Here is a 17,246-nt window from a genome sequence, read left to right on the forward strand (position 1 = left end):
GCATTGTTTATATTAGGACCCAAAGAAGCATGAAACCTGCAGTTTTGAAATGGAGTCTGACTGAAATGTCAAAAGAAAAATATCTAGTTGCAAGACAGTGAGAGAAACATCTGACTTAAAATTTGCTAATTTTATCCTAGAACACTCTCCCCAATCAAAAAGAATATTTGTGAATAAATCAGCTTTTAGATACAACAGCATATGTGCCTGACTAAGAAAGTATTTCTGTTTCCTGTTATGTATATCTGCTAAGTATTGAAAGGAGATAACTATCATCTCAGTATCTGGGATTACAGTGGGCTGTATTCAGTATTCCAACAATATAGAATTTCACATGAAGAAAAATCTTGCTGAGAAAAAAAATAAATCATTAAGAGTTTGCTTTACATATTCACTATTCACTCATGCTCCTCAGAAGGAACTGCTAACTTAGTGTTTCTGTGGTTTGCTTTTTAGCACAGGCACCTAATTCACATTTGCCAGGTGTGGTTTGATGGTGCCTATGATCCAAGTTTTCTTGTTAACCTGGTCCTTAGGTTGATATAAGGGTGATAATAACTTAGTTTAAATGTGGTAGCATGGGGGTCCTATCACTTATGTAGTAGTTGTGTCATGAAGAATTTTCTGTGCAAAAGTGTGCCTTCTGCTTGTGTTCCTCTTTAACTCCCTCAGTTCTAGAATACTGTTTCATTTTTCTGTTTCTGAGGAAATGGTCCATGAAGGAAAAACAGGGTTTAGTAAATTCTCTTGTCATGTCCTGAATTCTGTAGTCAGGAGTCTTCAAGAAAAGAGTCTTCCTTATTAGCAAGTAATTATTCTAAACTGTTCAAAATACTTGTGTACCACAATTACACCATAATTTCATTAATAATGAAAAAAAGTTAACAAAAAGCAATTGGTTTTATGTTCAATACCTCTATTACAATATCCATTATCTTTTCTGTTTTTCTTATTTGCAGGCTTATGATGAAGAAATGTATGGCAGCAAATATCAGTGGATTATTCCAGGGTGGTATGAAAATCTTTGGTGGGAATCCTGGATTAATTCCTCACAGTGTCTAAGCAAAAATCTTCTTGCAGCCATGGAAGGTTATATTGGAGTGGATTTTGAGCCTCTCAGCTCAAAAACGAATAAGACTATATCGGGAAGGGTTAGTATTTTTCCTCCATCTATTTTGTTATACCATCAGTCTCACTGGTGTGTTGGCACAGTAAAGCACCAAGGAGGGAGGTGAAGCTAAAGGGTTCTTCTACCTACAGACCTGGCAGTCATCGTAGTTAGTTTCACCACTTTCCACTAGTTTACAATTTTAAAAGATTTGAAAATCAAATCTTATTCCCTACAGGGTAAGAAAGCAGTAAAGTCCATTCCTTCAAATCTATCCTCTTCCCCCATACAAACATTATAGTTAAATGTACATTAAAGTTTGAATTATAGTCTTTAGTATCATGTGCTGTGTCACGTCAAGTTAAATAGCTGAGCACAGAAACAGGAAACTCTTATATTTAAACCTATTCTGCAAACAGCCAATCTGAATGGTGATTTGTGCCTCTCAGAACTACGGGGCAGGAAGTGAGGCTTGTTTTAAATATAAAAATGGGTGGTGTTTCCATAAAGCACATAAGATTTTATCACATAATAAATCCATACAAACTCTGACCAATGAGCAACCAGGTCTGATTTTGCTGCTTTTCGTCTTTTTTTTCCATCTGCCTTTCATGCCTTGCTGAGTGAGCATGAAAGACAACTTTATGGAAAGGCAACTCATCAAATGATAGCACACCAACCAGAATGTAGTGAACTTGTAAAATATAGACAAATTGCCACTCAAAATTTCATCTTGAGCAAAAGGCTGCTCAAGTAAAGGTTATTGGATTTGTGTTATCCTGTAAAGCACAATCAGACCACTAATTTGCAGGGATATGGACTTATTCTCTGTTTTATGTATTATGGCTCACCAGTGTACAGTTTTGGCTGAACTGGAGCCTTTTGTACACAAGTAAAATAAAGCAAGTTGTCATTTATACAGTGAGGCAGTACAACTGCTTTCAGTCTCTGTCTCCTAGTTCTGCTTTCCAATCTCCCCAGCAGTTTTTAAGTCAGGCAGTACATGTTTTTTGTGAATTTTATTTTCTTTCATAATTTTTACTTTGGAGGCCATTTCTCTATTAGTTATGAACATCTCTAAATTGGAGGGTGCAATTTGAGGTGTCAGTTTAGATTCAACTCTGTTAAATGTTAAGTATTGAGGTAAAACTAAATTTTATCTCCTCTGCAGACTCCACAGCAGTATGAAAAGGAATACAATGCTAAACGTGGTGATGGACAATCCAGCAAATTTCATGGTTATGCCTATGATGGAATATGGGTGATTGCCAGGACCCTGCAGCGGGCAATGAATTATCTGAATTCCACCAACAAGCACCAAAAAATTGAAGATTTTAACTACACAAATCACAAACTTGGCAAAATTTTTCTGAATGCTATGAATGAAACCAGGTTTTTTGGAGTAACGGTAGGTCCTCATCAGATAATTGTGGGATGGAGGAGGCTTGTGATTTTGTGCCAGTAGTTGAAACAAGTATTAAATATTAAGTATACTTGAAAAAGAAACACAGTTGTGTATTTCTTCTATCTTCAGAGCTTCCAGTTCTATTTTATATTAAAAATGAATGTTGTTGCCTTGAGACTCTTGCTTATTACCTGTCTTCAGATGCCAAGAGATGACACTGTACAATTCCTCAGTTATCAGATTTTTAAGCACGAATGTCATCTGAATTAACAAATCAGAGTGGTCTCAAGGGAATCACAAGTTTTGCAAGCTGCAGTGACCTTTTAAGTGAATGTTTTAGCAGTTAAGGAGTAGCTGGAATGTGATCTGAAAATACATTTTTTTCTCCATCATTTAGGTTTGGTACTAGGTTATAGTACACTAACTCTAGTGCTTTACATCCTAGATAGTCTTGCAACATACTTCAGTTGTGTTTTAAATTTATTTATAATTTGTATTTTTTCACAGTCAAGTACAAAGCATGCTCACATTGACTCAAGAGAAACTGGTTATATGCAGTAGTATCCTCATTCTGATTTTAATTGTACAGTTGCAAACCCATAGTATTTTCTTTTTTTTTTTAGAATTTGTTTACATTTCTTCTGCTTTTTGACAGAGTAAAACAGACCATAGGAGTGTGGCCTTAAAACTTCTTAATTGCTTGATTGTATCTGAGACAACATTAGTCAGAAGTTAGTGATGCATATGTGTTCAGGAGTCTGCAGAGCTCACCAAGTGAGATGAGCTGACTCCATTTCAGGGAGAATGGTCTTCACAGTTCCCAACAGCTGCAAAGAAGGAATGTACTGAAACATGCTTTGTTGAGCAGTGTACTTGGACTGCACATGGAAATTGGTGCAATAAGGAAATTGGTGTTTGAAGAAAAGTATATTTCAGTGGTGCACAGAGGGATGTCTCCTTGCAACAAGAGCATGGAGGAGGTTAGAGGGAGCTGGTCAGATTCTATTCCCATGTTAGTTTAAACTGTCTTGGACATCAATTAACCTCTACACATATTGAAGTAGCAGAACTAAGATTGTCAGAAATTGGTTCAAGGAGAAAATGCCTACACAAAGACATCAACAAGGTGTAAAGGCTCAACCATTTGCTGTCTTTGTTAATTGCTGAAAAAGCTTTCTGTGACATGGTACAATTGAAACTAATTTGGAATTTCTAAGTAAAAAACAACCATATGGCAAGACAATACCAGTATCTAGTTGCTTGCACAATTTTGCCTTCTTTTTACACTGAATTTGACTGAAAGTTTCAGTAAAATCATTTGTTATCCCATTGCATGCACAGTAGGACTGGATCTTTGATGAAGCTTTCAGACAGTAGCAGCTATGAAACAGACTCTGGAGGGACTCAGTTATATTTGTCCTGCATTATTCCATGTACAGTACCTATCAATAGCTTGAAATTGAATATTGCTATGTAGTTCCTTTTTTGTTTGTTTGTTTGTTTCTTATCCTTTTTGCCTTCGGTTTAGTTTTGCAGCCAATTATGGTGAAATTGATAGATTTCATTAGCATTGCTTAATTGCCCTTCACTGCTCCCCCTCCAACAAAAAAAACCCCAGCAAAATCAAACCGAAAAAAATCTAAGATTGAAAGAAAGCTCTTTTTTATTAGTTTCAGAGACAGCAGCAAAATCCCACAAGCATCCCTTTAGGGAGGGAATTCAGCTATGTTTACTTACTTTGTTGTATCAGGTATAATGGTTTTCAAAGAAATTATTGCATGATTATTCCCTGTATTTAGTACCTGTCTGAGGTGCTTGATAAAATATTTCTCTTTATCATTGGTCAGCCAAGTCATAATGACAATGCACAGCCCAAATCTGGTATTTGCAAGGATAATGCTTCCTGTAACTGTAATTCACAAAAAAATTTTATTGAGAAAGATATGGAGAGAAGAAAATCTATAGGAACGACACTTTCTTAGGGCATAATTACAACATATGCTACTCAAGCTTTTCCAGACAGCATGGAGAAAAAGAGTTTTAGAGGAGATATTAAATATTTTGCATTGTAGTGTTCAGAAAGTTGAAGGAGCAGATTGATTCTTACCAGAAACACTTTTAAACTTTTTATTCTTCAGTTGAATAACTTGCTGTCATTTGTGATCTAATTTAAAACTTTCACTGGAATATGAGTTTTAAGTCTCAGAGTGCTAAATCTAATTTCATTTTTTTTCCAGAACATGTATTTTAATATCATCTTTTTACAGTTTATTTTCAAAAACTTATTCTAAACAGGAAAAGGACATTTCTTTATTCAAGAGTATCTATGCCAAATATAAAATAGGTTTCTGAAAAAAAAGAAAAAATAAAAGGAAGGACTAAATCTTATCAATATTCAAAAACTCATCCAATAATAAACTATGTTGTTATTTATTAGGTAAGAGGAGATAGACAAGAAGCTGTAGATAAGAATCTGAAACTGGAAAATCTATTAAGTAGAGGCATTTTTCTTTAAGCTTTCTGTGAATACGATATCAGAAACACTGTCATGTCATAAATAATAAATCCCTTTACCCAGTTTTCATTTTCTTTGAAATTATTTATAGAAAGCAACACCGTTAAAGGTGGGGGGGGAGGAGGGTGGGGGAGTCGGGGAATTTTTTAAACAATTTTGAAACAACTTGTTGGGACGAAGTGTGCTAGTTCCTGATTTTACAGAATATCATTCTTTCAACTTTCTGTTCTTTTTTTCCTTTTAATTTTTTTTAATTGTCTAGGAGACAGCATTTAGAAAACAGATAAGGCTATTGCCCAGAGACTTGACATGACAAATCCTATTTTTATGCATCAGAAACTCAATGCAAAATGTTATTTATTCTAATTCTGCTGTCAGAAATATATTAGAAGGGAAATTATGGCTATTCCTCAAATATTTCTGAGAGTTCTGCTCTCTTTCTGTTTGTTTTTTTTTTTTCTTAACAAATTGATTCCTTCTGTTATTTTGCCTTTGTGCTTATCAGACTTATAGGACTTATAGTCATGTCAGTTACCATATAAATTCCTTGTGTATTCTGAATACAGAACAAGGAAACATAAACATGGTGATTTATCAGAAAAGAGTAATACAGCTATCTGCTACACTTTTAGAAAGATAAACTGGATACTGTTTTACGGGTGGAAAAGGATTTTGTGATGAGAAGTGCAAACCAAAAGACTTGCAAGGGTGTTCCTACAGTTTTGTTAATCTGAATGTCCTAATTCTGGAGTCAGATTCACTGGTGTTGGCCATTTTCCAATTGAGTAAGGCATTGTGTGGTTAGAATGGCCCCTCTGCAATGACCAGCTTTCAGGACAGGAATGCTTTTGATTTGGGACTAACTTGGCTTTCATGGTGTGCATTTTTCTAATTCCTTGGTTATCTGAGCAGTTGATTAGTTATAAATTAGGAAGTTGCTGAAACAACAAAACAAAGGATTTTGATTTTTTTTCCCCCCCTTTTCTTAATCCAGATAGAAACAGTTGTATAAACTGAATGCAACACTACCCTAATGATTTATAAAGTGCAGGTCCTGTTTCCTTGCTAAATATATTTCTCTTCTCAAATAGCACACGTTCTTTCTGTTAAGTGTCAGAAAATGAAAGATAAGAAAAGAAGTATTTACACAGGGGTTTTTTTGACACAGTTTAGATGTCTGAGGAGTTCCCTTATGTAGTTGATAGAGGCACTGGAAGTAATTTAGATTTGGAGGACCTACTGAGGTCTCTGTTGAACTGTTACTACTTTGAATCGGTACATAGTGATAAAGTGATGGGAAGAAAAGTATATGTCTGGGAGATGAATATATCTGCATTTCAATTATACAGCATTTTACAGCATGCTACCTGTAACGTGTTCATCATGTATGTGTGAAAGCTGAGGAGAATTTTCCACAGAGCCAGAATAATTCTCCTAAAGCAGATGTTTTGTTTGTCTAAGGGATAATTAAAAAAAAAAAAAAGGAGAAGAAAAGCCAAACTTTATTTTGTGCAATGCTACCATAATATAGCTTGCAGGCTTAATAATTAATGAAGAATTAGTGCTGTCTTCTCAGGATACCAAATCATATTTAGTGTATGCTGGATCAAAATCCTTCTAGAGAATAGAAGGATTTTGTTTTAGTCATTTTTTGCCTTTTTTTTCTCTTTGTAGAGACTATGGATGACACAGTAACTTAAATTTACAGCAATGTTTATATTTGTTAGCAAAAAAATGTTGGTTATATTTGGAAAGATGTCATAGAATTGTTTGGAAGGGACCTTAAAGGCCATCTACTTCCAACCCCTCTCAGAGCCCAATCCAACCTGGCCTTGAACACTTTCAGGAATAGGGCATCCACGATTTCTCTGGGTAACCTGTTCCAGTGCCTCAGCACCCTCACAGTAAAGAATTTTTTCCTAATATCTAATCTAAACCTGGCTTCTTTGAGTTGGAATCCATTTAACCTTATCCCATCACTACATCCCCTTGTAAATAGCTCCTCTGCAGTTTTCTTGTTGGTTCTCTTTAGGCACTGGAATGCTGCCATATTAAATACCACATTTGTTCTCAGGATATTAGAAGTTTGTTTTGGCTACATGGGGGAGCCAAGTAGTAGGAAAAATACAGTCCATGTTGGAAATAATTTTTGATTCTTTTTTAATTCAAAACATGACATTCTATTTAAAAAATGTTTTCCTGTAATTTTTTATTTGCTTCACCTTTGTCACTGATGTGAAGTCATGAATGTTACCATTCTTACTGATTTATGCCTGAACTGTTGCAGTGGGGTATTCTGCTCATTGCATTTACTGCTATTATCTGTTATTATAAATCAAGTTTCAAAATTGTTAATTTATTTCTCATCCTCATGACCTTCTATTATTTCTGTGTAATGGAAAAAGAATTGCAGTGGAGGAGTGAGAAAATTAAATACAGCCTTGTCTTTTCCTTTTATGTCAGCCAGAGACTAGCACAGTAGGATAAAATTCCATCACAGTAGCTGCTGAACAATTGAAACCACAGCCATGAAATAGCTTTCAAGTCTGTCCCTGGCATCCTGCATTTGAATGTATCCAGTCATATTTCATAACCGGAAAAATGCTTATTTATATGAAGTTTGCTTTGTATTTTGATGCTGATTATTTCTGAAGATTTATCTTAGCAGCTTGCCTCCAATTTCCAGGCTTCAGTAGCCACTGCATTGTACAAGAATCTCAGAAATACAGTGTTAGCAACAGAAGAAGAACAGGGAGAAAGTATTTATTTCATGTCATCCTGGAAAAATAACATACCCAAGATGGTTAAATTAAAAAACATGTTGGTCTTTGGCAGAGAATCAGATAAAATTAGCATGGACTTCAGCAGGATGAACTTATGCTTAGTATGGGAGTCTAACAAACATTTCTGTTAGTAGCATTCATCAGTGCAGCTAATTTTGCGTGCACAGTTCTGAATTAAGCCTCAAGAGCTATTTATACCTACAGTTAAATTTTCTTTGTTGGCATGGCTGAGGTAGGGTGAATAGTAAAAGTAGTGGGGGGAGGGCAGAAATTTCAATCAAACAATTTCTTGTTAATCTAAAATAGAGCTTTAAAAGTACAATTAATTTTATAAAAGGGGGGGTAGAGGTTTAGTGTGCTGTGGAATACTTAACACTATAAAGACATATGTTACTGAGAAATGCTTTTGAATGTTCAATCAAATTTGACTTAATTTTGAGCATTTGAAAATTTCTTGGTTGACATTAACCATAATTGGGTGATTTGAGGGAGTACAACAAGCTAGCAAAATGCATAGTCTGGAAACTATATATATGTATGCACACACATGCACATGCTCACAACCCCACTGACTCTTGGCAAATCTCAGGTTTTTCTGCACCTGACCCCATGAATGTGAACTATTCTGAATTTAATGCCTTGCTTTGCCTTTTCATTTTACAGAACTTGTTTCCTGGTAGGACATTTCTTGTGTAGCACAAAAAAGAAAATTATTTGGGATCTGACTGTGTGCAAGGCCCCCCACAGAGCTTTTTGGTTTTCTTGAACCTTGAATCTCAGTTTACCAGAGAAGAGATAAACATGGTGAATCTCTGACTTCCTTACTCCCTCCTGATTTCCAGTGCATTATCCAACTCCCACGAACATGTGAGATCAGTGCAGTGGATTGGTGAACTAATTTGCTCTCTATGTGACCAGCTCATTTAGGAGACTCCTCAAAGTAGAGAGCTGCTAAACTAAGCCATCAGCAAGTTTCCATAAGGTCATAAACAATGTTTGCTCATTAGGAAAATTCATTGCAAATGTTTTCATCTGACAACAGTGTAAAACTGCATACAAAAGGAAATCCTAACTTTTTAAAATGAGAACTGAAATTAGCTGTGACATTTCAAAGATTAGCCCTCAAGCTAACCAGCAGTTGACGATTTAATAGTTATAGTAGGTGTCAAATAAAAAAGGCTTTAGTCTGAAGTTGTAGAACACTTTCTGCAGCATCTGTCATTTTAATAACTGGATATTTGATGAAAATAAATGAACAACATACATTTATAGAAAAGCTAGTGAAACATTTTCTGGCTAATATCTCTTAGCTTCCTCTGCTTTGTATTTAATTTTGTCTGTATCTAAATAGTGATTAACATAATGCTTAATATGCCCGAGAAGATGTTTGGTGCTACTTTGTGTACAAAGAGTGGAAGTCCCTACAAATAAAAAAGAAACAAAGCTCAAGGGGAGGTGATTGCACTGTCTAAGTAGGGGTGCAGGTTTGTACTTCACAGGGTAGTTCTCTTCAAGCTTTTAAAGAAAGCACATTTCAGTAGTACCACAACCTTGGTTTTTTCTTAAGTGTGATTTATTTTGTAGCTGTTTGTTTCTAATCCACCTTTGGTTTATGTTTTGGGATTGCTTTTTTTCTTTTGTTTTGTCTTTCTTGTCTGTATTCCTTGAATTTGAAGGATGAAAAGACTAAAGAAAAAAGTTACATTTATGAAACGTGGAAGCTCTGTCCTGCTCCGGATCAGCAGTTAAGCTGGGAGAGGATATCGATGATTTTAAAGCAAGTTTTCAAGGCAGTTTTTCCCTTCTCCAGTTGGGTTTGTCTGACGTTGGTACAGAGGGCTCTTTGAAAACAGCAAGATACTGAAAGAGTGGGCAGTGTATATGTGTTGGACAAGCAACACGGAACTGCAGGTTCTGGTGTCTGCTGAATAAGCAGGACATTGGTTTTCCAGATGATTAGATGGCCTTTTGTGTTCTACTTAGTAGCACTACTAGGTAGATTCCTTTGCCACCTCTTAAACATCTAGCAGAAAAAGAAGGAAAAATGTCATGTACCTTCTATCACTGCTTTAAAGCCCTGTGCCCTGCTTCACCAAGTTTTTAAAAAGAGATAGGAAATGTTGTGTGCCTACTGAAAAAGGGTGATAGGATAGGATAAAATTCTACAGACACTTATGGAGAAATTTCCTGCTTGCAACAAGTGTACCATTGAAATATCATCTCCTAAAAATAACAGAAAGCCTGTAGTAGCTCCATCCCCCTGTACTGTGGCTTCAAACCATGTCAATATTTTGTGATCAATGGCAGATGACACATCAGTGTGGATCTCAGATGATGATCCCAAATCAGCAAGAAAATGTCAGCACCTCTCTTCATCATATACAAGGAAAGGATTTGCAATACATGCTATAAGAACTGTTTTGACAGAGTCTCTCCTGCAATAATTACCCAAAATGGAAAATGTGGTGAAAGGCATGTGGTGTTGACAATGTTGCAAATTTCTATATTTCTGTTTAAAATTTCTCCATTTCTGGCACTGAAACAGCAGGTGTAACCCCCCCAAGGAAGGATTAAAACATTGCTGTAAAGGGAGGTGCAGTAGGAAAGTGGAGTGCGATGGGGAAGGGAAAGTCTGAACTGCTTTAGCTGCGCTGGGACCCGGTGCAGTTCTCGGTAGCTGTTGTAGCACAGTGTGTCAGTCAGTACAGCAGCCTAGCAAACAACTGTCTTGAGAGCTATGATCACATCATGCAGGTTAAAATTATTTCAAGCCCCTTTCAGGTAATGTTGTCTGTGAAGGAAGATTGCTCCCTCCTCAAGAGAGAAATAACTTGAGTGCAGAAGGAACAGATGAAGTGTCAGCAGGGTCTGCGCTCTGGGTGGAGAGGCCCTGGAGAGGAGGACATATCCACAGCTATGTTCCTAACCCACACACACGTTTTTTTAAGAACAATGATTCTGGGAAGGGAGGCTGCAGGAGAATGGGTATTTAGGAGAATGTAATGGGAAGGAAAAATATTTCCTGGAAGGCTCTTTTCTAATCTGCATCACTGAACAGTTCTGGGTTTCCAGTCTCCAGTGTCTCTTGTTCTAGTTCTGATTTGTTTATTAGTGCTTAGAGTTTAATGAACATCTTCTTACCTGACTGTGCTTTTCTTGAAACTGATTTTACTGTCTTTGTTGAAGAGCAGATCGGTAAGAGATTATGTCAATTCCACAGAAATATGTCCAGATAAGACAGGTGTGCATGGGCCACGTGTTTAGTAGCTGGGCCAGATAAGTGTTTACTAGATGGAGCTTGATGGTCTTGAAGAGCCAGTGAGTCTTTTTTATGGTTACCTGGCAGATGGTGTGTGACACAGACAGGTGCAGGCCGGTACAGGCATAGCTGAACCATACTTCCAGGTGTGTATTTGCAGATGATCCAATGAAACTTAGGCAAAAAAAAAAAAAAAAAATCTATGAATTATGGGCATTCCAGAACAGCAGTGTTTTTCAGTGGTATAGTTATTCTCTCATTTGGTGTCCTTAAGAGAAGGAAAAAAGATGTATGGCAAATATAGGGATGCTACTGTTTCTACCGATACGTCTCCATTCAAAATTACAAGCAAGGGTATCTTACATGGATATTTCCAAGCCCTCAGCTGCTCAGTGGCTTGGGGATGAAAACCACCAAACAGAGCCTTGAGGTGCAGCATATTCTCTCAGTGGGGACAGTGGTCAGAACGGCAAGATTAGGTATCCTGCATCAGCCTCAGTCTGTAAACTCTTTCCTCAGAGCTACCTCTGATTTATCTCCCTTCCCTCCTAGAACAGAGCACTACAGAAGTACCTGGTTTAGCTTAATATTTGGGATGTGAGTTCTTTTCTGTCATGAATCTAGAGTTAAAAAGCTATTATTTTGGAGTTAACATATTTTAGAAATAGTATAAAACTGAATTCCTGAGTGCTTGAGGGAATTGCAGTTCTTGTTTTATTTTTCACAGGAACAGATGTTAGCCCTGCTGCCTTGGGATTGTTCCAGCTCTGGTAATTCTGTTCTGTGTACCTAAAACTCTCACTGAGATTTCAGATGGATGAGGAAGTTATTATTTACTAGCTTTTCACCAAGAGTCCTCTGGGACAATAAATGCCATAAAGATGCAAAATTTTAGTATTACTGTTCTCCCTTTTCTAAGACTTTAATTTTATTATTATTATTTCACTGTACAGGCAAATTATAGTAAGATTTTACTGGTTTTATCCTGTTCTTGTTTCAATCAGTGACAAATCTCTTTGAGGAGGCGGTTCTTACCTAGCAAAGTGCTCTAATAAACAATTTGCAAATATAACTCAAAGCATTATTCTAAAATCCTTTTTGCTCACAGAAATTGTAGGAGAAACTTCTTTTGAAATGCTGTCCAGAATTAGTAGAGCTGTTCTAAGAGTGCTGATCAGGTGTAGTGCTGTAAGTTAGTAATGAATGATTAAGCTCAAGAGCCTGTTCAAGTGCATTTGGAGAATGTGTTGAGTGTACTAGGTGGAATTACATGACTCAGATGTCAAATAACTGTGAGCGATTAAAACAATGTGGTGGAATATAGCAATTTAAAAATAATGTCTAGTGACGACTATAAGAGCCTGCAACTTTAAGAGCAGACCAAGTCAAAGAAACGTTGAATATTTTGGTGATCAGGTGTGCTTGTTGTATATGTTCTTTTGGCTCCACAGTGTAATTCTTTACTGGGTATCAGATGGCTGGGAATATGAAACATGGAGAAAGATCAATGAGAAACTCCGAAGCGTAAAAACAATATTCTGCAGGCTGAAGCAATAGGAAGAATATTCATAAGCCAGTTTGTTGAAATCTCAAAGATATGTTTTCTACTGTTCTTTGAAGAGTTGTCATCATACTACTCTAAAATCTTCTCAACATCTGCTTTTCTTGAGAGTTTAAAGAATGAGTAAAGCTCATAAATGATACACACTTTTTTAAGTATGCTAAGATCTGAAAGCAGGTTCATTTAGTAAATAAATTCTGAAGTATAAAATTAGTTCTAACCTGCTTATTTTTATCCTTTACAACACTGTTTTGGATGCTCTAAGTAAAGAAATAAAATATATGCATTTTCTATGACAAGTATTGTACCATATTTGCAAAGATCTATTGATTTAGGTAAATTGTATTTCTCTCCATTTTTAAATAGTTGCACGGCAAACTTTAATTTATGTTCTACTTTCATCTAGGTTACTCCATCAGTGGGCAATTTTAAAAGGCTTTTAAATGGAGCCTGTTTTGTCTTCAGTGAAAGTGACCAACATTCATGTCACAAGACCTAGAATTTAGCTTGATAGGAATTTTTGTGTGCACCTAAAAGCAAAATTTTCCCTCGAGGAATATTTTGCAATGTGACATTTTTACTTTATGGCCAGTAAAAAACCCTTAACTTTTGAAACTGTATTTTAATTTTCTGTTCACACTGCAGCACTTCTGAGTTTTTAGATTCACCAAGTAACATATTCTCCACTGTTGTTCATCTTTACAACAGCTCTAGGCAAAAATATTATGTGACTTGAACATCACATTTTGCTGAGTGTGAATCCACCTGCAGTGTTAAGAGTTGTGTTATTAGCTGACTTAGCCTGGAAATGCTCTGAGGTTGTCAGGTCTGATGTTCAATGGATTATATTTTCATACATCACTGCTCCTCTTTTCTGGCAGTCATGATTTCTATGATGAACTAGTTTTCTTCCTTGGAGAGGTGCTCCAGTTGCAAATAGGATTCTTGGAGCCTGCAAGCATTTTAGTAAAACACAGGAAAATTAAAGTAGTATAATGGCTTTTACTGCAGACAAATGCACAGTACATTTTCAAATAGTTTTCTAGTATTTTTGGAGTCCGCTTTTAGTACTTCTGTGTTTGCTACCTTCTGCTCTTCTCCCCACCATTTTCTCATAGGAGGTTGTTCTCTCAGTTGCTGCTGCTGCTGAGGATGGCTTCAGCATTTTCTAGCCTCTGATAGAGCAACATAAAGATAGTTATTTTTTAAGATTTCATAAAACAAAAGAGATCTTGCACTTCAATAGAGTATATGGCATTGTAGGATTTCCCTCGTGGAGTTCTTCACATATTTGGAAGGCGATGAAGCAGAAAGTGCAGCAGGGTCCTTGATGGAGCCTCTTCAATACAGGACGACATGTTCCACTTGGGCTGCATCCCAGCTTCATGACAGTTCTGCCATGACAAAGCAGGCTGAGACCAAAGGCAGCACTTGGAAAAGTAAAGTAGTCTGCCTTTTCGTTTTTGTTTTTCCCACCACCAGCCCCTCCCCCCCAACCGTCTCATTTCAACAATTTGTAGGTATTTCTATTCTATACATTTTAGAAAAATAATCCTGCGATTCTGTCTTCTTCATTATCACCCACTTTATATCTGGTCCATAGTGACAGCTGAGGTTGTTAGCATATGAACCTATGCTTTGGCACTGGACAGGAATCAGACTCTTCTCTCATTTTTTTATGATCAGTTTTAATCAAATCTGTGACCTGTTGTGCTTCACTTGTTGAACTTTTCTGTGTGGCAGAATTTTTCAGTTTTGTAATTTGTATTGACCTCAAATGCACCAAAACTTATAACCATGCCTCCTACTAACCACTGTCAGAAATCAGATTATTCTTTTAGAACATGGTCTATAAAGAAGTTCACACATTTCTCTGTTGTTGATACTTTTAACAGCATCTATATTTTTATATATCAGCCTCCAACATCTAGCCAAAGTTTCATGAAACCTTTTTGTCTCTGCTAAAAAATCTTTCTGTCTTTCATCAAGAACTTCTCAGGCTGCTTTGACATTAAACCTTGTATATGCGACTAAGACAACCAGAGCTGTATCCAGCTCTCTCACTTATGTGTGATCAAACCTTTTTGGCTGAGTGACCCTTCAACCTGAGCATAACTTGCACAGTTTCTGTGTAATGCCACTTATTTAGTATCAGTAGGTGTTATAACAGGTAGTTAGATGAAAACAACCCAGCTCTAACCAAAACAAGATAATTTGAGTACAAAGAGTGAATTCACAGTTAAACAATATCATAGATTGTGTAAATAAGCTGTCCAGGGCTGATGTTTTCTTGTCACTGCAGAGTACAGTCTACATGCTGCTTGGTGACATGCAAAATTCTGAGTGTAACTGTAATACTGACAAACTGAAGAATTTTCAAGAGCAACTCAACACAAATCAAGAGATTATATAGAATTATTTGAGGGAAGAGTGGTCCATAATAGCGCATTTAAAAATCAACATGGTTTTCCATCTTGACATAGGGGTTTTTGTCTGCATAAATTAGCTATATAAGAGCCAAATCTTACCTGGAAATCTTTGAAAAATAAAGTTACTATTTTACAGTTTGTAAATTCTACAATTTTTTTACCTCACAAATTGCACCTCCAAAACTGACGGTGAAACTCTTCTGCCTGTGCAATTTCAGTTCTGCCTCATTCATTGTGGCTGTTGAATTAGACAGCGGTTCAATTGTTTTTGACTGTATAATTAGGATGACGTGCGTAAGCAGTCATCATTGTGAGTGCTGCAAAGTAGCCAGAGCTAAAAGCCACAGCCAGAAACTGCAAAGAATATTGTCCCAGGAGTGAGAGAGAGCAGCAGAGCCTGGAAACCTTCCCTCCCTCCCTCAGCCACCCCCATGCAGTGAAGGAAATAGCCTGTTGTTTTGCTTGTGGAGTCTCAAGCACTGAAGGTCTTCCCTTAGGTGGCTTCCTTGTCCTGCATGCTACTGCTTGGCTTGCTTTCTGATATGCTGCTGTGTTGCTGCATTTGCCCGGTGACTACAGCTTCACCACGTTTGTGTTGGGCTGATTTGGTTAGAATGTTCTTCAGGAGTTATAAAGGGGAGAGGAAGTTTCAGTGGTCAGAAGTGCATGTGAATGTGAATTCTGTGAGACAGAGGTAAACTTCTGTAGCCTGGAGGTTCTTGTTCTGCTGAACTCAGATGTTTGCTGCAGGCCAGAGAAGCATGTGAACATCTCCAAGAGAGGCTGCAATGACATATTCTGTTAGATATTCTCAACACTGAGTTTTCTAAGATCACAGTCAAATCTCATAAATTTTATTATTGGTGCTTTCATTATGAATGACATTGAAGACTGGCATTTGAGACACAAAATATCTAGCTTGTCAGTTAATTTCCTTTTTTTTTTTTTTTAATTAAAATCTTTTCTTGATGTCAGGCTACAGAGTTTCTTCTCCATTATGACAGTTTCATTGATATAGGAGCAAGGCAAACATATAAGAAGAGCAATTATGACACCACAAAATTTGATTGGGGATTAAAAGTATAAATTGCCTGAGGTAAGAACACATAGATCAGTTAAATTGCATCTAGAAATAAATCAGTCAAGCTATGCACACAGCTGAGGGATAATTGTTTGCTGGTCCCTTTGGATGAGTGCACAACAAACCGACACAGCATTATATACCGGGTTGCACAATGACTGTTGGGAATAGACCTCAGCAGAGTCACAAATGCTTTGTAAGGACCTTTCTGTTGTAATCTCTGGAGTGGTTAATAGATTCATGATTTTTTCTGTGATTTTAAAGCTATTCATTTTAATGAGATTTGTCCTGTAGCCTACTCTTTAAAAGCAAAGACTGTGGTGCTGTGGAAATTTGGATCTCTTTGCATCCTGATGATGTTTGCTGCTAGTTTCCATTTTGAAGATGCAGGTTATAATATTGAGGCCAAAGAGCCACAATTAGTATTCTAGAAAAGATTGGGTGCTCAGCTTTCAGCCTAATGTTCCAGACCTGTGCATGTTAGTGTCAAGTTTTCCCTCTTGCAGAAAGTAAGGGGAAAGTGTATGGGAAGAAAGACATCCTTTTGTGGTTATTTCCTAACAGTGCAGAGCAAAGCAAGCTTTCTCTCTGCTTTAAGTCTGTTTTCCATGCAGAGCTGTTAATTCCCAATGCAGCAGGGGCCATTTCCTCAACTTGAGTCAACCCTTAGCCTGCAAGAGAGGGGAGGGAACCTGCTCCAGAGCACTTCTACAATTCATCCCTGCTGCTCCTGGGCTACAGAAGAAGCTCTGACAGAGGGAACAGAAATCCCTGTAGATGCGGTTCAGAAAACATTTGGATAAGTAACTGTTATGAATCATGAATATTAAGCATACTTTCCCTTAAAACCTAAGTAGTGGCATCTGACTCATTGGGCTCATGAATTTCTGTAGCTATTACTGCAAAGTACATGCAAAGCATGTACATGGACGGAAGGAAGGAAGGAAGGAAGGAAGGAAGGAAGGAAGGAAGGAAGGAAGAAAGGAAGGAAGGAAGGAAAATGTAACTACCTTGCCAATTATTTCTTTTCATATCTGTTTTTATGTTTGGACATTTGGGGTTTTTAAGACCTGGGCACTTTAGATTTCTGCATTTGTGTGTTGTA

General features: G+C 37.0%; 1 protein-coding gene across 3 annotated transcripts in view; it reads left to right on the forward strand.

Moving 5' to 3' along the window:
- GABBR2 (gamma-aminobutyric acid type B receptor subunit 2) overlaps positions 1 to 17,246 on the forward strand; it is a 469,148-nt gene that overhangs the window by 232,771 nt on the left and 219,131 nt on the right. For all 3 annotated transcript variants that reach the window (XM_039548719.1, XM_019282587.3, XM_039548720.1), the window contains 2 exons: positions 960 to 1,151; positions 2,280 to 2,516. In XM_039548719.1, coding sequence (XP_039404653.1) covers positions 960 to 1,151; positions 2,280 to 2,516 — 429 coding nt within the window. The remainder of the gene's footprint in view (positions 1 to 959; positions 1,152 to 2,279; positions 2,517 to 17,246) is intronic.

Source organism: Corvus cornix, chromosome 2, assembly GCF_000738735.6.
Source record: "Corvus cornix cornix isolate S_Up_H32 chromosome 2, ASM73873v5, whole genome shotgun sequence".
NCBI classification, from domain to species: domain Eukaryota; kingdom Metazoa; phylum Chordata; class Aves; order Passeriformes; family Corvidae; genus Corvus; species Corvus cornix.